Source organism: Lonchura striata, chromosome 3 (assembly GCF_050655825.1).
Source record: "Lonchura striata isolate lonStrDom1 chromosome 3, ASM5065582v1, whole genome shotgun sequence".
NCBI classification, from domain to species: domain Eukaryota; kingdom Metazoa; phylum Chordata; class Aves; order Passeriformes; family Estrildidae; genus Lonchura; species Lonchura striata.
In genome coordinates this window covers 96,119,159-96,139,984 of record NC_140705.1, presented here as the reverse complement: position 1 = coordinate 96,139,984, position 20,826 = coordinate 96,119,159, and the positions used below count along the sequence as shown (strand labels likewise).

The window sequence follows — 20,826 nt, the reverse complement described above, 5'->3', positions numbered from 1 at the left end:
TCACTGGAATGATTTCAATTAATCTCATAGGCCTGAGAGCAGCACAGTGGAGCTCTGTCTTTTTTAATTGTTCATATTAAGAACAGATGCAACAGAGGAAACAAAGATTACTCAGGGATATGCTGATTTGGTCATGCCGTTTATGCTTTTCAAGTGTACCTTGCATGTTAAACCAGTAGCACTGGAACATGGAAGGAAGGTTTGAGAAGATTTCTTTGCTGTGTATTTGCCTAAGCCAACCTTGCCTGCAATCACATTGTCTCCTTTCACTGAGTCGTTCATTGAAGAGCCTGAGCATTTGTGAGTTTCCAGTATTGAAACCAAAACAGACCTGGGGGGAGGGGAATTGATGATTTACAGTGGAGTGAGCCACATTTCTCTGGTCTAAGCAGTAAGAAAAATTTATAAGCATGTCTTTCACTGGTAAATTTTCTATAGATCAAATGAATGGTGCCCAGATCAGGTTTTAAATTGTAGTTAATAACCCACAGGACATGCTTGTCATTCCAATTTTCTTTAAAATGTACATGTGTTGGTGTTAGAGAATGATGGGATTGCTCTGCGCCTTTGTGATATTATTTTCTGTTTTACAGTGTGAAATACATTTCTTGCTCCCTGCTCATCCTTCATGCTGAGGATGATCCAGTGGTACCATTTCATCTGGGAAAAAAGGTACACATGTGGCTCTGCAAACTTATCTGGTGGGAGGAGCTGGTGTGGATAGAACAACATCTCAGCCAGGCAAGAAGTTAGTAATGGGAAGGTGTAAAACTCCATAGGCCAGAGGGACTACTGCAGATTCTGTAGTGTTGGAGGTGGCAAATCAGTAGTGAAATGAGGCAGGAGCTACCAAAGCTGCTCAAGCCAGGGCCCTTCACCCATGCCTGAGGGGACTGCAGGTTTGGCAGGGGGAGCTGGGTTGGAATAACACGAGTGTCTCACCTGCCTCCCCTTGGGTTCAGCTTTACAACATCGCAGCAACGTCGCGGAGTTTCCGGGACTACAAGGTGCAGTTTGTGCCCTTCCACACAGACCTCGGCTACCGGCACAAGTACATCTACAGGAGTCCAGAGCTACCTCGGATACTGCGGTAACTGTGTGCGCTCGCTGGGCAGGGCTGGGCACCTGGGCACCCTGTGCTCTCCACACCGGTGGAGAGCCAGGGCTGGCTTAGCACAGGAGTCAGAGCTCTCCACCTCCTTGCACAGCAGGTTTTGGGAAGGAGAACCACACTGGGAAATCTGGGAGCACTTTCTGGCTCATCTCTGCTGTGAGCTGGATGCTCTGGAGGAGCTGTTTGCAGAGTGGGAACCTCTGATGGGTGTGAGAGCAAAGCTCAGTGCTGTTCCCTGTAGCTGCAAATGCTTGAGCCATAGTATTTGCCAGGGAAATGGGAAGACTTGCAGGCTATAGCATGCACCAGAGTATAGGAGAGCCAAATGTCAGTGCTTTGTCATTTCCTTTTCTAGGGAATTCCTGGGAAAATCTGAACATGAGCATCATCACTGAAGACTGCTTGTCAGCACAGAGAATTTAATTTCCTTCCTCTCTCTTTTTCCTCCCCGCTCCCTGTGGGTCAGTCTGCCGTTCTTCCATCCCTGGCACTAGAGGGGGTCAGGGATTCCCATTCCAGTCCTGATGTGTACCCTTGGCAACTCCAGCTTCTGGCATCAGCATCTGTGATGGCAGAAGGAAGAAGTTGTTGGCTTCTTTTTGGACTTGGACAAAGGGGTGGTAACAGCCCAGGAGCCAGTACCAAACTGTGAAAAATGTAAGTGCAGCAAAGTCTCACCCGTCCCTCATGGTACTGCTGAGGACAGATGTTGCTAGGACACTGTGTCATGACCAAGGATGTTTCTTTCATTTTTAAACACTGCTGCTGTTTTTGGATCATGTAGAGATACATTTGTAGGCAACTGGCTTTTGCCACATTTCCTTACCGCAGGTGTCTTGCTTGAGTTTGAGGTGTTCTCTTTCTAGAAAATACATGTTTGCCTTTCCTTTTCAATCAGTGGCTGTAATTACAAATACATGGAGGATCCAGGTAGTGAGAGGTATTTTTATTTAGCTCTTCAGTCATAGTGTGCTGCAAGTGTTGGCGTAATTACACACATTTGGAAATAAAGTGAAAGATTTTTTTTGTTCTTCCTTTTGAAACATCTATTTAATGGGAAAGGCTAGTGCTCTTTTATCTTTCCTGTACCTTTTTCCTTCTGAACATAATTTTTTACTCCATTCCCTGCTATCCTCTGTGGACCTCCTGCCCTTCTTCACAAGTACTTCCTATTAGGATGGGAATGACACACGTGTATAAACTGCAGACATGGGCATTTCAGCCAGAAACTATGAGATTACGTTTTTTTGCTTGATCTCCTCTTCCATGAACAGTGTGTACCCATGCTGCTAGAATGGATGTCTTTAATTACCCCTGTACAAACCCAGACAGCCATGTGCTGCTTTTTGGTAAGAAGAGCAAGAGGTTTTTTTCCTCAATTACTTTTTAACTCCCTGGGTCAGGTTTTCCTGTTCCTGGTGGCAGTACTGTTCCACTGTAGTTGAAAGCAGGCAGTGATACAGTTTTTGATGCAAAAACAAGTATGGGGTGTCATTCCCCATCTTTGCCCCCCTGCCTTCTGTGCACTTCCAGTAACACATCTTAGCCCCTCTGACAGCCATTATTCAGGAGGCAGAAGTGGAAATGAGCTTTTCCCACAGGAAGAGGTTCTGGAGATGTCCTTGCCCTGCTTGGGGCTAGAAGGGAGTCTGGTTTATGCCATTGAAGAACTCTGCACTGTAAGAGGAGTCAGTCACACACTGCCTCACTGGGGTCCTGCCCCTTGTCAGTCCATACAGACAGTACCAGGTGCTGTAGGTTTAGTCACTAGTGCTCAAAGGGAATTATGCTGCCCCAAGGGTCTGGTCAGGGGTGCACAGCAATAGTAATAAACTGCTCAGCATGCATCAGAGTTACAGCTGCAGGCTCATACTAGTTGCAAAAGAGACAGTAGCTTGTTCTTGTACCAAGATTCTTCTGCCATTAGCACAGTTGTCCCTGAGGTTTCTGACCCCTGATACTCATAAAGTAGCTGTGCCACTTCAATACAAGTGCGTCAACCTTAAGTTATCGTACTGACAGATGAGAAATACTTACCTGGCCCTGAAGAGTAACACATTCCAGTCAATGCTGCTGCTGGCAGCTGGCTTAGGGCAACGTGCAGCCTGAGCTGGAGCCTGGCTGGCTGCCTTCCTCCTGCTGGGACAGAGCTGGGAGTCCAGCACGAGAACTGCTGCTGTTGGTGGTCCCACCACCACCATTCCTGTTAGCAGCCCAGTGATACGCTTGGAAATTTAAACTGAAATGTTTATCTAAAAGTGATGTAGTTTTAATAAAGGCATTGACTGCTGATCACTTTAACTTTACCAGTCTTACCTGGCAGTTTTTGGGACATTTTCCCCACACTGAGCAAGTCAGCTGGGTGTGGGGTTGGGCTGCACTAGGGTTGTGTGGGAGGTGAGCTTGCAGCTGGAACTAGGCAAATCTTTGTGGCTGCTGCCAGCTCTAGGGGAGCAACTCTTGTGGAACCCGGAGGGTCTGTGCCTGTAGCTTGGCAGCAGCTGAGGCTATACTTCTCCCCTGGGAATGCAGGAGATGGGAATTGCTTGTGTGACTTCTAGTTCAGGAGCCCTGTGTGCCATTTGCAGGGCAAACCCAACACTAACCCCTACCCCAATGCATAGATCCAGCCTGTCATGGGCATGTTGCCCCCCCCCCCCCCCACGGTGGTGCCAGCACCCTGCCAGCTGCAAGGGACTACAAACCACAGCTGGGGAAGGACAGCAGTGATTCAGGCATTGTGGCCTGAACTTGTTGCAACCTGAACCCAGAGGCATGGAGTAGTCACAAGTCAGTCCAAATCAAACCAGCAGATGTTTGGGTTGTTTTAATGAGTTGGTGTCAAACAGGGCAGTACTGGTGCACTACACAGCACTATGGATGTTAAACTGTGACACCAGCACTGGGAGGCACATGTGGAGCAGCATGACCCTGCTATGGAAGAGTGCCAGGGATGTGATCCATGTTCACCCCCTGAGTAGCACTGGCACACAGCTGTGTCTGCAGAGCCAAGAGCCAACAGGCTCAGCTACCCAGCTGGCAGTGGCAGGTACTGCCCTCCCTATGCAGAGATGGAGGCTAAAAATCCCTGGAGTGGCTTGGTTACTGGGCCTTTAGTTAGGTAAGAGGTGTGGTAGGAGGCTACAGTAAGCTCTGTGGCAAGGAAGTGGCTGATCCCAGGCTCTCCTGCTTGTGGCACAGTGTTTGACACTGGTGGCTGCCCTGGGGCCAGCTGCTCTCACAGCCAGCCCCCCCTTCTTTAGGTGATACGGGAAGGGGATGGGCAGGGATTGGCCTCTCCCTCTCCCAGCTTTGGGCCTGGCAGACCCCTGCAGGAGAAAGACACACTCTGTGGTGGCTAATCCTACTTGTGGGGCAGGATCAAGGAGGCCAGGCCCTTGCACACAGTGGGAGGGGAGGGTTTACTTGGAAAGCCCTTGTTAAGCATGGAGCACAGCCATGGAAGACTTATCCATGGTCATCTCACTAAAAGCACTATGCAGCACATGCAGGCTAGGTAGGTGCAAACACAAGGTCCTTTCTCCTGCCCCCAGCTCTTGTTCCTTAGTCAGGGCTCCTCCTCAGAGCATCCTTCTACCCCTCTGAGGGAAAGGCCTTAGTTCTGCAGAGCTGAGCCCATCTGACTGGTGGTGAAATGCAGGTGAGGCCTCCTGCAATGGGAGCATATTCCTCCTTCCTTCCCTTGGTGCTTGCATCAATTTCGGGGCAGGTTGGGTGGGGGGATTGCTGTGGCAGAAGGCTCCACCCCCCAGATCTCCCGGGCATACTCCGTGATGGTTCTATCACTGGAGAACTTGCCCGAGCACGCAATGTTCCTGATGACTTTCCTTGTCCATTCACGGGGATCCTGGCAAGAGGAGAGGCAGTGTCAGTAATCAGTTGCTCACCCAGCTCCATCCTGGCTTGCAGCCTTGCAGGGCACTGGCTAGTTTAAAACACCATGGTGTGGGGCTGCTGAAGCTGCCAAACCTGCCTCACCCTGCCCCCAGGGCACCCACATGCTGTGGTGTCCATAAGAAGGGCTCCACTGGAGCACACTCATCCCAGTCACCCCCAGTCTTCCCACTCAGCAGTGGGCAAGTCTTACCATGAACAGCTGGTCCACTTGCCCTTGGCACTTAATGTAGGCCTCATAGTCTGCAAACACCTTAAACCTGAAACCCAAAGCAGAGCCTGGCTGGGGTTTGCCTTCCAGGCAGGACAGACATCTTCCCATGAGCAGGCACGGCTCCCCTCTGCACAGGGATACTTCCCAGGACTCACCTGTCGTGGTACATGAGCATGTTCACAACATCCTTGAAGCAGCCAGGGTCTCGAGGGGAAAAGAAGCCGCTGGCGATCTGGTCGATGGCCTGGCGCAGCTCGGGCAGGCTCTCGTAGTACTCCCGGGCGTTGTACCTGTGCCAGCAGAGACAGCCTCTAGGCACTGCTGCTCCTCCTGGGCCCTCGTGTCTGGGGCAGGGAGGGCAGGCAAGGATGTGGTACAGCTCCTGAGTGAGGGGCCTGGCTCCCAGGGCTCTCATCAGAGCACCCTGCTCGTGGCTCAGACCAGCAGCAGTGTCTGATACACTTTGTATGATGTCCCACTCACAGCTACTGTGCTTGGGCGAGCTGAATGCTTGCAGCCCAAGGCAGAGACAGCCTCTAGCCCCCTGCTTTTTCCTGCTCCAGAGCTGCCCAGAGAGGAAGGTGTCCCTCCCAGAGAACATGGTTCTCCCGGCCAGAGCTGAGAGCCAGAGCTCTCTCCCTGCAGCCTCATCTGACAAGCCCTGGCATTCACCAACCCTTTCCGATCCAGGGCCTCCACGTCCTCCACCCGCATGCCAAATATGAAGAGATTTTCTTCGCCTGCCTCCTCAGCCATCTCCACGTTGGCCCCGTCCATGGTACCAATGGTGAGGGCCCCGTTCACCATGAACTTCATGTTGCCAGTACCTGAGGCCTCTGTGCCAGCTGTGGAGATCTGCTGGGAGAGATCCGCTGCTGGGATCACTGCCAGGTGCAAGAGAGGTAGGGGTTAATCCTTGGCACATTGCAGCTCCCCACAACCAGGACTGGCATTTGCCAGTGGCCCTTCTGACCTTGCCCTCAGCACAACTCTGGGGCCAGGTTCAGCTTTGCCATGACCCCAGGCAGATGCTGCCACTCCTGCATGAAGCTGGATTCCCTGTGTGGAGCCTTCAGGCTCTTCCTAGGGGACAGCCAAGTGTCTTGCCACAACTGCCTCTTAGGCCAGCCCATTCCTGGGCTCAGGTGGGACCTGCCCAACTTCTGACACGTGCTTACAGAAGACCAGACATACCCTTCTCAGCCAAGGATACCCGGTAGTTCTCCAGGAAGATGACCTTGAGCTTGTCCCCCACAAAGGGGTCGTTGTTGATGACCTCACCAATGGATGTGATGAGTTTGATGATCATCTTGGCCATGTGGTAGCCAGGGGCTGCCTGAAGAAGAACAGTCCAGAAATGGGGAAGGCTTTTAAGGAAGGTAGAGCAGTGTGGGGTTCTCACTGCAGTGAGTCTGAGCTTCCCCTCTGCTGTTCACATGAAATCACAGCATGGTTTGGGTTGGAAAGGACCTTTGAAAGACATCTAGTCCAACCCCCCTGCAATAAGCAGGGACATCTTCAACTAGACCAGGTTAGTGTGAGCCCCATCCAACCTATCTTGAATGTTTCCAGAGATGGAACATGTATCATCTCAGGGCAACCTGTTCCTCTGGGTCACCACACTGATTGAAAAAATGTCCACCTTAGATCTAATTTAAATTAACCCTTCTTCAATTTAAAACCACAATCCCTTGTCCTATCACAGCAGGTCCTGCTAAAACATTTGTCCCCATCTTTCTTAAAAGGCCCACTTCAAGCACTGAAAGACTACAATGAAGTCTCCCCAGAACCTGAACAATTCTAATTCTCCCAGCCATGAATTAAAAACACCCTATTGGGAGGAGAAATCCTGAGCCATGTGGTAATAGTGATGGAGCCTTGCTCAGTCCAGTTAGTCCATGGAGGTGTTCCCTGCTGCTGGCTAATCTACAGCAAGCGCAGCAAAGCCACAGAAAGGAGACAGGCCCTTCCCCACCCACCCCTCAGCCATGCATGCACTGAGTCTGGAATGCAGGTTACCTTTCCTCCAATCATAATGGTCCTGGGCACAAAGGATTTGGATGGATTACATCTGATGCCTGAAAGAGCAGGGATCTTTCTTCAAAATTTTTTCAAATTTGAAAGCTCAAATTTGATCTTAAAAAAAAAAATTTAAATCTTCAGAACTGAAGATAAACTGGGCAGAGTTTACTGCCTGTTCAGAGGCAGGCTGGGATCTCAGCCCATGTCACAAGGACCCATCAACCTTGCAGGACCCTGAAGCCCAACCAGACATCTGCTGCAGCTGTGGTGGGCAAAAAACAGCCACAGAATCCTTGGGGATTCAGATCCTTGGAGAATCACTCAAGCCAGAACTATGCAGAGCTCCAATCACTTGCCTCCCTTTGGGAATGGGCAGGGGCCCCAAGTATACAAGGGGAAATGGGCTCTTAACTTGCACCACGTCAGTCTCGACAGCTGCAGAACAGATGTGGAGGTCACCCGGGCTGGAGATTTGGGCTGTGCACTTTTACCCAGAGCTCTGTATGAGCCTTCAGACACTCTGTCTTCCCTCCTGGAGAGAAGCCCTGGCAGCGAGAGGCTGGGGGACTTACGGTTGTAGAGGGTGATGGCGTGCAGGCAGTTCAGCAGTTGCCGCTTGTACTCATGGATTCGCTTCACCTGGACATCAAACATAGACATAGGGTTGATCTTCACCTTGTACTGCTCCTCCAAGTAGGCTGCAAACTTCAGCTTGTTCTCCTGACAGAAAAATTTGAGGAACAGGCATGAGTTAGCAGGGCTTGCATCAGAAGTGAGCATTTGCTGCTGGGATGTTCCTGGCAGCATGGTGCTTTCAGCCTTCTTCCCCCAGGCCACCTCCAGTGCACGTTACCTGCTTGACTTTTGCCACATCCCTGATAAAAGTCTCATTATCGATGAACTCCAGTAGCTTCTTCAGCTGGCTCAGATCTGTAATAAAGCCTTCCCCAATTTTCTAAAACAAAAATTCAGGAATGTAATGAGACACTTCACCCACTCCACAACTGCCCTTTCCCAGCAGAGGTGCCACAGTCCCCTTGGGAACTGGAAGAGGCAGTGTGGCCAGGAAAGGAGGCACAGTTTCTTATTGTGAGATTATTTCTCTGCATCACAAAGAAGCCAAATGGAAACAGGGCACTTGCAAAAATGCAGACAAGCCCCCCTTTCTCAAGGACTTTTAGCAGGAAGAGGGAGGATGTGTGCACATGTGCCATGGCCTCCTGGCAGCTGTAGAAACCAATGGGCAGGATATGAAGATACATTTAACTGCAGGATGATATTCAGCCATGGCATGTTGCAGTGTGATGTAAACCTGTCCTAAAGGGCCTGGGAAATACAAGGGACAGAACTGGGGCTGGGCCTCCATGGGAGAAGCTCATTTGTGCCTATGAAGCTGAACACTTGTCCAGACACCCTGTGGTTGTGCCTGTGTGCAGTCCCCATGAAGGCAGGGACCAGATCCAGATTTCTGCAGCTTTTTTTGCCCAACTCTTCATGATCAACTTTAGATCCCAGCCAATCTCACACCTACATGTACCACAGCATAGTCCTTGCAGGCTGTCCCCACAGAGCTGCCAGGTGTCACCCTCAGGGCTGACCAGACCACGAGAAGTGACCAAAGGGATCACACTCAGCCCCTCACTTCACATGCTCACCACTCACCTCAGCAATAATGTCAGCCAGCCCTGGGTTGCACAGCAGGAGCCAGCGCCTCGGCGTGATCCCATTGGTCTTGTTCTGAAACTTTTCTGGCTCCAGCTCATAGAAATCCTTGAACCTGGAACACCAGGGAGCTCTGAGCCACCCACCACCACCCAAGCTACAGCTGGGCCCTTCCCAGTGTGTGCTCCTGACTCAGGGCAGGCTATGTCAATCTCCCTGTAACAGCTGTGAACTCTTTGCTGCATCTCACCCCCTTCCTCAGCTGTACTGCCAAGAGTTTCACCAGCTCCAAAGGGAATCTCCCCAGCAAGGCAACCAAAGCAGACCTGGACACCCAGCTGCCCCAGCTAACCCTTCCCAGCAGGCAAGCAAAGCCCAGTGAGCAGAGAGGGTGCATGCCTGGGTGTGTCCCAACTCACACCGAGTTCTTCACGATGTCGGAGTGGATGCGGGCCACGCCGTTGATGGCGTGGGAGCCAATGACGCAGAGATGAGCCATGTTGATCCGCTTGCAGTCTCCCTCCTCGATCACCGACATCCTCCGCAGACGGTCGATGTCCCCTGGGTACAGAGCGGCCACACGCTGCAGGCAGGGAGAGGGACACGAGTGACACAGCCACAGGACCTAGGAGCATCCTAAAGGTGGTCACACTAAGATCCCCAGAGTTCCCACAGCCTGGGACCAGTCCCTTACATCGAGGTGCATTTGGTTAAGGGCATAAATGATCTCCAGGTGCCGCGGCAGCAGCTTCTCAAACATGGAGACTGGCCAGCGCTCCAGGGCTTCAGGCAGCACAGTGTGGTTGGTGTAGGCACAGGTCCTTTTTGTGATCTCCCAGGCCTGCATTACAGACAGCAGGTTAATGCACGTGCACCCAGGCCAGGAGGAAAAGGAAACCTCACAGGTCATTCCCCTGCAAGGTTCAGCACGGTCCTCCCAGCTCTGCTCACCTTGTCCCAGTCCACTTTCTCCACATCCACCAGGATCCGCATGAGCTCCGGTATGGACAGGGCAGGGTGGGTGTCATTTAGCTGAATAGCCACCTGCAACACAGACTTGCTGGTCTCAGCTGTGGCAGTGACAGGACTGTGACAGTGCCCTGCATTGCATGGGGTTGCGGTAAGGGTCAGCCCCAAGGCTCTTCTCATTACTCACAACCCAGAAACAGACAGACCTCTCCCAAATGGAACTATTCAGACTTTTCAAGTTTTGCTCCAAATTACAATTTTTTCCCTAGGAAAACAGGCCTGGAGATCATCTGTTTTATAACCCAAATTGCCAGCCTGTTTGTATAAATGCCCCCATTTAATCCTGAGCGTCCCGCTCTCCCTCATGAGAGGCTGGTCTGGCTGAAATTTCCCAGTGCCTCTGCCCATGGACTCACCTTGTCTGGGAAGGTTTCAAAACATGTTCTCACAGGGTCTCGGCAGCCGAATTTGGAGGACTTGAAGCGGCGGATGATGTCCTGGAGGGTGGCAGCCACCACAAAGTACTCCTGCTTCAGCCGCAGCTCCTTGCCTTCAAAGAACTGCATGTGGGGACACCACATCCATCAGAGCTGCAGCTGCCATCCCCACCTGGCAGCCAAAGCCCGGGAGGTGCTCCTCTCCACCCCCAGGGGCTTCCCAAAGGTTTCACATGTTTGGCTCTTCACCAGAGCAAATGTGGATGTTTCTCATATGTCTCTGATGTGGACAGCAGCTGTAGGGACTCACAAGGGGCTTGGCATCCCAAACAGCTGCTTCCAAAGACAGCAACAGAGCCTGCCCCATCCATGCTACTCCTTCAGAGGCAGCACAGTTCCCTCCCTCATGGCAAAATGCTTTGCAGGGTTTCCGGACAAAGGATTTTGGGCTTCCTGCAATAGCCAGGGGTGTCTCTGGGCACACCAGCTGCCTCACACACACACCGTGCTTTCTGCTGGTCTATTTTAAAACACCAGCAGGTTTAATAGGGCATGGGGATTTGCTTTTCCAGAACAGATGCCAGATATGAGGGTTCTTCCTTGGACCCAGAGCCCAGTGAGTGCTTGGCCTGGGACAGCACTTGCAGTGAGAAATCCCTTGAATTGGGGAAGGAAATGAGTCCCCACTGTGCAAACTGGCAACTGCCTTGAAGCTGAAGGAGTAATGTCTTCCCGGCCCTGCAGCAAGGAATAGAGCAGCTACATCATATGGGCCGGACTCTTAACTGCCAATCAGCCAGCAAAGACCCTCTGGAGCTGGCAGAGCCATGCCTGTTCACTGGAAGTTATAGGGACAACCTACTGTATTAAAGCAGAGCAAGAAGCATCAGATGGCCATGACCTTCCAGTGTTTGCAAACAAGGAAATACAACTGCATGAAGGATAATTCTGAGCAACAGGGAAGAGAGGCAAGCAAGTCACTCACGTTATCATTTGGGTACAGGACTCTGGATATGTTTTCTGCCAGGTTTCTGTCCAACACTGCCTCGATGTAGTCACCCATATTGACTGCAGGGAAAGAAGTACACACAGCACTGCAGCAGCTGTAGAGATTCAGGCAGATCCCTGACACCACACTTAACCATCTTCTCTTGTAGAGAGGTTTTGTAACAGGAATATTCAGGCTAGTATTAATGGAACAGGATGGGAATGTACATGTGTGAAAGGCACTAGACTGACAGGAGGAGATGGGTGGGTGTCCTGCTGTATGAGTGCTCTGGAAGCAGTTGAGGAGTAGTGTGAACCATGGATGTGCACATAGTGCTTTGCTTTGGAGATAGCTATGAGATAAACACAAAGCAGGCTAGATGTGAAGTGCTGTGCCAGGTGCCATGCACAAAGGGACAACTGTGTCCCAGCCTGGCCAGAGGAGAGGCAGTGGAGGGACAGCACTTACACTCCTGGAGGTTGAAGTCATTTGGTGCCTTGGCAGACCAGAGTCTCATGGTATTCACGGTGTTGTTCTTGTATCCAGGCACTGGGGTGTCGTAAGGCATGGCTAGGACAACCTGAAAAGGACAGTATTCCCCCTTAGTTATAGCACAGTGACCTCAGAGAATGTGGGACAGTGGCTGAAACCTCTGCAAGAAGAATCCAGAGGACAAAGACAAGTGCTGTCTGTGGAAGAAATCTCACTTCACTAAAATACACCTGCTGAGCTTCACAGGCTTCCCTGCTGTCATGGGCACTTCCACCACCTACTGAGAAAGCATTCATAGAAGAACCAGAGCTGTCTGGAGCTTTACTGACCAACTTGATTTTCAACCCCATCAATGACATGCACGAGAGAGTTGCAATAAACCTGCTGACCTTCCTGTACCAACTGGGGTACCTATCAGAGCACTGGAAGCACTCTCAGCTGCCCACTGTGATTCTGTCTGTGCTGGGGTAGAGCCAGGGCAGCTTGGACTTTTGTGTTTCCATCTGGAATTAACTCCACAGCCTGAATCCTGCCCATTAGCCTTCTGCAACCTGCCAGGACCAAACCCTACAACTGTAGCACCATTTCCAGAGCCATCCACCCAATATGCAAGGTTTGTTGAACCTGCCTGGATAACTCCACTGAGATCTCCAGCACCTGAACTGAACATGAGTGTGAAACTCCTTGTGCAGTTTGCAGATGATGCTTAAGCCACAGGAGGCTGCACACATGGCTACAGGGAGTAACCCTAGACCTCCCAGTTCACACGGCAGGGAAAACCTGAGCAGATCAGCATGTTGGTCCTGAACAGCCTCTTCGTGATGGCATCAGCAACAGCTCCCCTCTGGGGAGAATCTGCAAGAGCTCAGGCTCTCCAAGCTGCTGTTACCAGCTCCGAACATGGAAGCAGGCAGGGAGCCTGCCCAGGGACTGGGGCACACATCACATGAACTCAGCCATGCTATATTTGGAGACCGCATCTTTGGATTTTTTGAACCTTTCCAACTTGTTTCCTTAGCAGCACTATTTGAAAACTCACCTCCTTGTAGGAAGCAGTGTTTGGGATCCCTGAAACCCCAGACTACCAGCAGGATCAGAAGAGAGACATGTTGAAATGCAATAGCACTTATCCCCCTAATGGATGCCTGCTGCACTTGGGGGCCAGAGAGCTCTGGCACAGTGCTTCCAAGATGTTCACTGTGTTGGGGCTGTGGTGTTGAACCTGCACTGTTATCCTGGCGATGGCCTAGGTCACTGCACGGCCTCTGACAACCAGAAAAAAAATAGTTATTTCTCCTCTGAGCAGGCCTAGGTGACTCTGTAACTGAGCTTCAGCTCTTGGTGCTGAAGAGAATGGCTGGGCTTTGGGACTGTGAGGTCCTCAGATTAACTGAGCTGGTTCATCAGGCTGAGAGACCACTGAACATTATGGGAACAAGGCTAGGTCATCTCCCTGAATCACAGAGAAATTAATTGTCCTTCCTTCCTCCACCCTGAGCAGTGCTTACAGAGGAAAGGCTGAAGCATCTTCAATCCTTTTAATAAACCTGTGCCTTCGTTAGCAGTGAAATGAGAATGCACCTACAATGCAGTAGCCTGAACAAGCACGAGCTCCTGAAGTACAGCATTACCTCCTCAACTGTGGGAGAGGTTGAAGGAGTATTTGTACTCCATGATGCCACAAAACAAGGCCTCCAGGCAGACTGGAATCCACAACTCCAGCTTCCTCTGACAGCACTCTGCCCATTGGGCTGCTCTGGGAAAGAGGAACTTACTCTCACGACAAGAGCTGAACACCCACAGGATTGCTCCATGCCTCTGCACAGCAGCAGCACCAGAACCAGCTGAAAATCCATAGGGTGTGAGTGAGCAGTGGCCAGGAGCAGCGTGCAAGGAGCCTACAGTTCTCTTCCAACATAAATCCATATCCTTGGAGATAAATAGATCACTCTTTTTTCTCAAATCCTGCTGCAACAATTCAACAAAAGCTTTTATCTCCTCCAACCACATAAGTCACCTTCGTAACTGCAAGGGTAGCAGAGGAAGTTTGGCCAGCCTGGGAGAGCAGCAAAGCCTGAAGACCTCAGGCAGCCCAGGGTTGCCCTGCCTGGCCCGCCCCAGCCCAGCAGGGAGACTGACGGTGGTACCTGGGTGTCGATCCACTTCACGCCCTCGGCAGTGTGCTCCACACGGCCGTAGAAGTGCACCGGGAGCATGTACTCGGGGCGGGCCTTCTCCCAGGGATTGCCGTAGCGCAGCCAGTCATCCGCCTCCTCCACCTGCAGGAGGCACACGGGATCAAGGAGTGCCTTGTGGCTCCACGGGAAGGCTGAACATGCTTCTTTGAAGGGAGATCCATTTAAAAGCACAGCTTCAGCAAGCTGGCTTTAAAAATGGATATGCAGAGGCCTCTAGAGGATAGCTGGGCTTTCCAAAACTTGGATGACTGCATCCCAGTTAGTATAAATAAATCAGCCTCTATGGACCTTTGTTAATGTTTAAGCCATGCAAACTGCACAGACCACTGCGCTCGGTCTGTCTCCAGGCCTTTACATCCAGTTTGACTGTGGATATTGTGGAATATGTGGGATGTGGCACGCCGTGGCGATGTTCCTGGTCACAAGCTGCACCCTGTAAGCCAGGTCTTGTTAACTGCTCTGCCCTCTGCCAGAGGGGGTTTCTCCTCTCAGCTCACAACTGTGGCAATGGGAGCAAAGTGAATCCATCAGAGCCACCCAGGCTGGTGTTATCCAGAGATGCTTTGTGCCTCCACGCATTTCTCTGCTGTAGGGGAAGGGACTTAAAGGAAGGGGGAGATAGTGGGACAAGGAGAGGCAAGGCAGGGGGAAGGGCCACAGCCCAGCATGCCACCACCCCTGTTCTTTTTTAAGAAACATGAAGTCAAATACAGGGGAAGCTTTCCCCTCCCTGTTTTCACCATTTATGGGGCCTATCATTGCAGCTTCTTTGTGGAGAAGCAGGAAAAAACAACCTTCAAGACTCTTACCATCCCTGACTTATGGAGTGGTATTTCAAGGGGAAAAAGATACTTTATACTCCAAAGCAAGGTGAGTCACCTAATGAAAACCATTTCCAGACACACACTAAGGAAAACTGACAGCTAAGGCAGTTTTTTAGCCTATTTTCACTGGAAAATAGTATGATTACTCATGCTATAGGAAAATTCCTGTTTAAGCCCTGTCTGCCACTGACCAGGGAACCCACAGGAGCAGCAATCACCCCAGACACTTGCCTGTGCTCCATAACAATCAAACACATCCTTTGCCAGACACCTTCCTGAGGTATTTAGGCACATCTCCATCCTTAGTCTGACTGTTTTGCTGACTCACTGCCAAGTTGTTGCAAGCACTGTGGAGACCCAGGCAGGCAGACCTCTGGTCTCAGCCATGCCCTGTGGTTCAGCTCCCACATCAGCTTGCCCAGTGAAAGACTCAAATGCCCAGTTTAAGAGCAGCTCAAGGCACTGCAGTGGCTTTTACATCCAGGCCTTATCCACAGTGTGAAAGAGAGGGAGAAAGAAGGACCTGAATTTTCCAAGTACCTGCCAGCCGTCGACAATCTTCTGGTTGAAGATCCCAAACTCGTAGCGGATGCCATAACCATACGCTGCCAGCCCCAGTGTGGCCATGGAGTCCAGGAAACAGGCTGTAAGGGTGAAAGAAACAGGCTGTAAGGGTGAAGGAAACAAGCTGTAGGAGCAGAGTATGGGCACTCTGCAAGGAACCTCACTCCTTGCTTGCTGCATGTGCTACAGCATGCTATGCATGGAGATGAGGAGCTGCCACAAGAGTGCTGCTGGAAATGTTTATTGCTCAGAGGAAATCTATGTGCAGAAGGGAGACAAGGAGACAGTCTGCAGCAGGACTCTATGCATGTCCTGCTGAGTGACCACAAACCCCCAGAATTGTTTGTGACAAGGAGAGGTCACCCAAACCCTACATCTAGCTTTGTTGCAGTGAGAGCTCTTCTAAACTTGCCTTGCTCTAAGGCTGTTTGCCCAGTAAAGCAGAGATTCTGACCCCGACTTGCTGCACCACCAGCTACTTAACTATTATTGCTTCCAAAGGAAACCCTTCCAGCCCTCAATCCAGGCAGTTCTGGTAAAGATCAGCCCCAGCATTACTCGATGCTGGGGAGTTCTCGTCTCCAGCTGTCCCACCGGACAGGCAGACTAAAATAGCAGCCAACAATCTGCCTGTGTGAGAGCTGTTGAGTGCCTCTGAGAAGTGAGAGATTTCACGGGGAGGTGAGGAGAAAGGCTCCAGACAGCCTCTTCCAGCCGCAGCCCTGCCTGCTGCACTGCGGAACACACACCTACAGCTCTGGGATGCTCTCACTGGGAAGGGGATGATTCTGGCCAGTCAGGAGCAGGCAGGAGGGTCCCACATTGCTGAACCCTATGGGGCAGATGCCAGTGGTGAGTGTGTGACAGCCACGCCACCCTCAGTCCCCATGCACTCTGCATGAGGAGGGAATCCCCTCCCCATGTATTACCTGCCAGGCGGCCCAGGCCTCCATTTCCCAGTCCAGCATCTTCTTCAATTTCTTCCAGCTCCTCCAAATCCAAACCCAGCTATTGAGGAAGAGCCACAGCAGAACATGTCACCAAACAAACCCCATGTCCTGAGCTGCTCTCCAAGGAGGACAAACACATTCCAAAACCACCCACACTGAGGGAAATGAAACCCACAAGGTCTCTACATTCTCCCCCACAGAGCATCTCACCAAGCCCTAGTCCTTGGGCAGCCCAATTGATTTAGCTTTAATTTTAATTTAGCTTTACAGTTTTTTGATTTAGCATTGCCAAATGTCACTTTCCCATGAAGAAGGTTTCCTTAGAGAGTTCAGACAAAACTCTCATGCCCTAGCAGCCACTCAGGTCAGGATGCCCTTTGACCAAACTTGACACTGGAGAGAGTATTGGGTAATGGTCAAGCCAGTGTGCAAGGGACCCCTGAGTCCTGCCTGAGCAGGGGAGGTCATCCCTCTGCTCCTACACTGAGTCCTTGAGGAAGGGCATGGACAGGCTGGCAGCAGTGACTGCAGCATTCACCATCACTCTCTGTGCTTCCCACATCCTGCCCAGCCTGACACTGAGCTCCTTGGCTGCAGTCCATGGCTGGAAGTGGTTGTCTGCATCTCCTGAGCCGTTTGTTCTATGGCCTGGGGGCCCCTGCCAGATGAAGGCTAAGGCTGCCAGCAGCAAGGACTCTCCAAGAGTCCAGAGGTGCAGACTCTCAGGGGGCAGCAGTATCTCACCCTACTGCCAGGGGGGACAGCAGGGTGTCAAGCCAACAGCATGGCTGCTCCCCAGACTTTTTTCCCAGCATATCAATGGTCTGGAACCACAAGATGGGAAAGCCTCATGCACAGAGTGATGGGACACAAAAACTGAGATGAATTCTTCCAGCGACAGAGCCACGTTAGATACAAGACCTTCAAAGCAACCTGGCCATGGGCCATGATGAGCACCACAGGCTGGAAGCTACAGCAAGGGAAACCTTGGCATGTCAGGCCAAATCTGCACTTGGAAAGTGTCTTGCAAAGGAACTTAGAGGATGCTCCTGAAAAAAGCCAGCCTGCTCTCTGAGGCACAATACCTCAGAGAGGAAACAGGTGTCTCCCTGGAAATCCCTTCAGGTCTCTTGACGGGGACAGTGCTTGCCAGGATGTTTCAGCAGCAACTGTAGCACCTCATTTAGAGAGACAGTGAAGTGCCCAACTTCTGCTACCAAGTGTAACATGTATCAATCTGGTAGGGCAGAGGGTGGGGAGAGGGGAAGCTGGGAGAAATAAAGGGTTTGGGTGAGAAAGTCAAAAACCTCATTCTGTCAAAAAAGGTCACTGTGCTGTTGCAAAGGTGTCTGCAAATAACCATATAAGTAAGTAACAATTAGTGATTGCCTTGGTGACACCCAGCTAGATTTTTTTTTCAAGATGGAAATCATCTGAAGACATTTTATTTCCAGAAAATTATTTCCCTCCTTTCTCCTTTCCCACCAATTAACTTCTATCTGCCAGCACTGCTGCTGTGCCTTGTGTACCTCAATATATGAACTGTAATTTGAGGTTTTGCTGCTCTAGTCCCAGTCTCTCCTGTGATAAACCATCATCTCCCCCACTAATGGAAAGCTCTTTGCGGCCTGTGGCTCTTATGTCATTTTTGATACCGGGTGTTGATTTCAGTATACACTTCTGGGTTCTCCCATTCACTACAGGGAAATGATGGTTTGGAAAAAAATGTACTCAAGGCCTCCCCATTGTCTTCTTTAGGGAATGAAAAACACTAAGAAAGAGCCAAGCTTCATTTTGTGTAGTCCAAATAACACAACTTTCTCAGGCGAAGCCCTGAGAAATGAAGATACTCAGGTATCTGAGTGGAAAGGTTTAGCCTCAGGGGGACCCTGGTATCCCCAAGACTTTACCTGGTAAATGGCTTCATCACAAGCATTCTGCAGGCCCAGGTTCACCATGGTGTTCTGCAGAGTGCGACCCATGTAGAACTCCAGGGACAGGTAGTAAATGCGCTGGGGAGGCAAACGAGATGCTTAAACACAGCACAGCACTTTGCTTTCACCAAAGCTGCTTAAAATTAAGAGCAGACCCAAGCATTTTCCAGAGTAGGGATGTCTTCCAGACTGGCTTTTGGCGCCTGCTTCTGAACACCACGCACCAGAGTTGTTTGTCAGAAGAATTTCATGTGGGATGCTGGCCAAGCCTCTACCACGCATCTCCCTGCCAACAGCCTTCTATAGAAAAATCTCACTGCCTGTTAAGTGTTTCCCTAATTAACTCAGGCAACTATTATCTAGGATGCTGAATGATATATTTATACACTGTCAGGCTCAGCTGAGGTGATGTTTACGCTGGGCTTTTAAAGTTTTCCTAGGCTGAACTGATCCAGTCTCCCAAAAGCCAGAGCAAGCCCCCTGCCCCATGCAGGCCAGCTGGGCTGAGGGCCAGCACCTTCCTGTGAGTAATTTTCCAGCACTCCCATCTCATGGGTCCTCCTGCTCACCCCACACTGAGTTTCGCTCCCATTTCACCCTGTTGAAGAAGTAAATTGTCCCATAGGTGGCAGGGTTCCTGGCACAACTGTGCAGTGACCTTCCAAGTTTGAGAGGAGCCGTGTATGTGCTGCAAATGCAAACGAAAGTTTGTGGGATGAGAAACAGGCTGTGCAAACTTTTGCCCTTACTCAGATTCATCACTATGGATATTTTTATAAATAAACCAGAATTATTAATGGAGCAATTACCTGACTTCAAATTGTGCTTTCCTCTTTCCACTGTAGTGTGGATCTTTCCCTGCTAAGCAGCAGGATTCCCCAGTCTGCCACCTCTGCTGGGAGTCTGAAAGGCTCAGGACTCATAAGAAGGATCAAAATCATCACACACAAAGGCTCTGCTCCTTTCAGCCTCCCACATGGGAACATTTCTATTGAAAATGTAAGTGTAGAGGACAGTAAACAAACTCACTCCAGGCTCCTCTGAGCCTTTATGGGATCTGTGCAATCCCTTCTGTTGGTGCTGCAATACAGATCAGGGCACATTTGTGTGAGTTGGGACAAAAGGCAGAGTCCCATGCACCAGTGTAACTCTCAGTGCACATGCAGCCATTCTGTCGTGAAAGTGTACCTTGTTTCTTGTGTCAAGGCAATATTCATCATCTTAGGAAAAGAGCTGACTCAGGGAGGTGGTTGCCTCCTGCACCCTGGGAAGGTATGTGCCTTTCTCAGTACATACCTGCTTTATACGGCTCTCTAGTCAAGTGCCGGATTTGGGCTTAATTCAAAAGGATTAAGTCTGAGTTATATCTTGCAGTCCGCAACACCTCCAGCATCACTGTCCTGACTTGGGAAGTGGGGAGGAACCCTGGGGTTTGGTGACCTGGGAGAGCTTATCTGGTTTTCACAAGGCAAGAAACTCCTCTCCAGCCTCAAAGCTGAGCTGACTGCATGCTCTGCAGGAGTTAAAGTCAGGACACAGCTGTGCTGAGCCATGGAGGTGATGATGCCCACAGGGCACACCACCTCAGCAGAGTGAGGGCAGGATGTCACCGTGGTGGAGCGTGCAGAGGAGATGGCAGCAGCAAGTACCTGCTCTGAGTGGGACCACAGGGGATATGGCTGTGACAAGGTGCAGGGGGACACAGTTATGAGGGTGTCTGACGGGGGACAACGCTGCAGCAAGGTTCAGTGGAACAGGACTGCAGAAGTTTGTGGAGACACAGTCATGGCAAACTGCACAAGGGACATGGCTGTGGTGATGTCCGTGGGGACACAGGCATGGCAGGATGTGTGTGAGGAACACAGCTGAGGCAAGGCTCATGGGGACACAGCCACACCCAGGTGTGTACAAGGGACACGGCCATGGTAATGCCCCCGGGGACACAGCAACAGCAGGGTTCGTGTGAGAGCCACAGGTGTCATGATGCCCTCAGGGAAGAAATCGCGGTGGGATGCTGGCACGGCCATGGCAAGGCGCCCCACAGCCAGGTGCATGCAGGGGACAAGCCCACGGGTCACAGCCACAGTGATACCTGCCAGGTAGACACGGAGACACCCTTGGTGAAGGCACAGCCGCCCAGCCCCAGTCCCTGGTCCCGCCGGGGCTCACCTTGGGGTCCCGCTCGTAGTAGTGCTGCTGGGTGCGGATCCAGCGGCCCACCAGGTGGTCGCGCACCGTGTGGGCCAGCGCGAAGTAGTAGTCGCGGGGGGTGGCGACGTTGCGGTCCTTGACGAGGGTGAAGTGGAGGTGGCGATTGAAGCTCTTGCGCACCTCGGCCACGTCCCCCAGCCCCGCGATGCCCCGCACGCTGATCTGCTTCCGACGGTCCCCATCGCTCAGCGGCGCCGCCATCCCGCCGCCGCCGCCTCCGCCGCAGCCGGGGCCGGGGCCGGGGCTGGGGCTGGGGCCGGGCCGGGGCCGCCGCGCCTGCGCCTCCTCCGCCCGCGGCGAGGCGGGGCCGGCGCCGCTGCCGGGGCGGGCCG

The 20,826-nt window shown here is 51.5% G+C and overlaps 2 protein-coding genes across 3 annotated transcripts in view; one reads left to right on the top strand and one right to left on the bottom strand.

The window, feature by feature from the left end:
* Window positions 1-3,420, top strand: part of ABHD12 (abhydrolase domain containing 12, lysophospholipase) — a 38,299-nt gene extending 34,879 nt beyond the window's left edge. For both annotated transcript variants that reach the window (XM_021534855.4, XM_085575825.1), the window contains exons 11-13: window positions 594-672; window positions 963-1,090; window positions 1,470-3,420. In XM_021534855.4, the coding sequence (XP_021390530.1) occupies window positions 594-672; window positions 963-1,090; window positions 1,470-1,509 (247 nt within the window). In that variant the 3' untranslated portion in view covers window positions 1,510-3,420. The remainder of the gene's footprint in view (window positions 1-593; window positions 673-962; window positions 1,091-1,469) is intronic.
* A 506-nt stretch (window positions 3,421-3,926) lies between these two features.
* Window positions 3,927-20,718, bottom strand: PYGB (glycogen phosphorylase B). The gene is made up of 20 exons (XM_021534857.3): window positions 20,453-20,718; window positions 18,260-18,361; window positions 16,329-16,407; window positions 15,376-15,479; window positions 13,961-14,092; window positions 11,790-11,901; window positions 11,319-11,401; window positions 10,313-10,456; window positions 9,879-9,971; window positions 9,622-9,768; window positions 9,347-9,510; window positions 8,928-9,042; window positions 8,119-8,220; window positions 7,838-7,985; window positions 7,263-7,321; window positions 6,438-6,579; window positions 5,920-6,127; window positions 5,399-5,533; window positions 5,223-5,289; window positions 3,927-4,982 (listed from the first exon to the last, which is right to left on the bottom strand). The coding sequence occupies exons 1-20, from the start codon at window positions 20,693-20,695 to the stop codon at window positions 4,830-4,832; spliced, it is 2,532 nt and encodes an 843-aa protein (XP_021390532.3). The 5' UTR covers window positions 20,696-20,718; the 3' UTR covers window positions 3,927-4,829.
* Window positions 20,719-20,826: the final 108 nt, after the last annotated feature.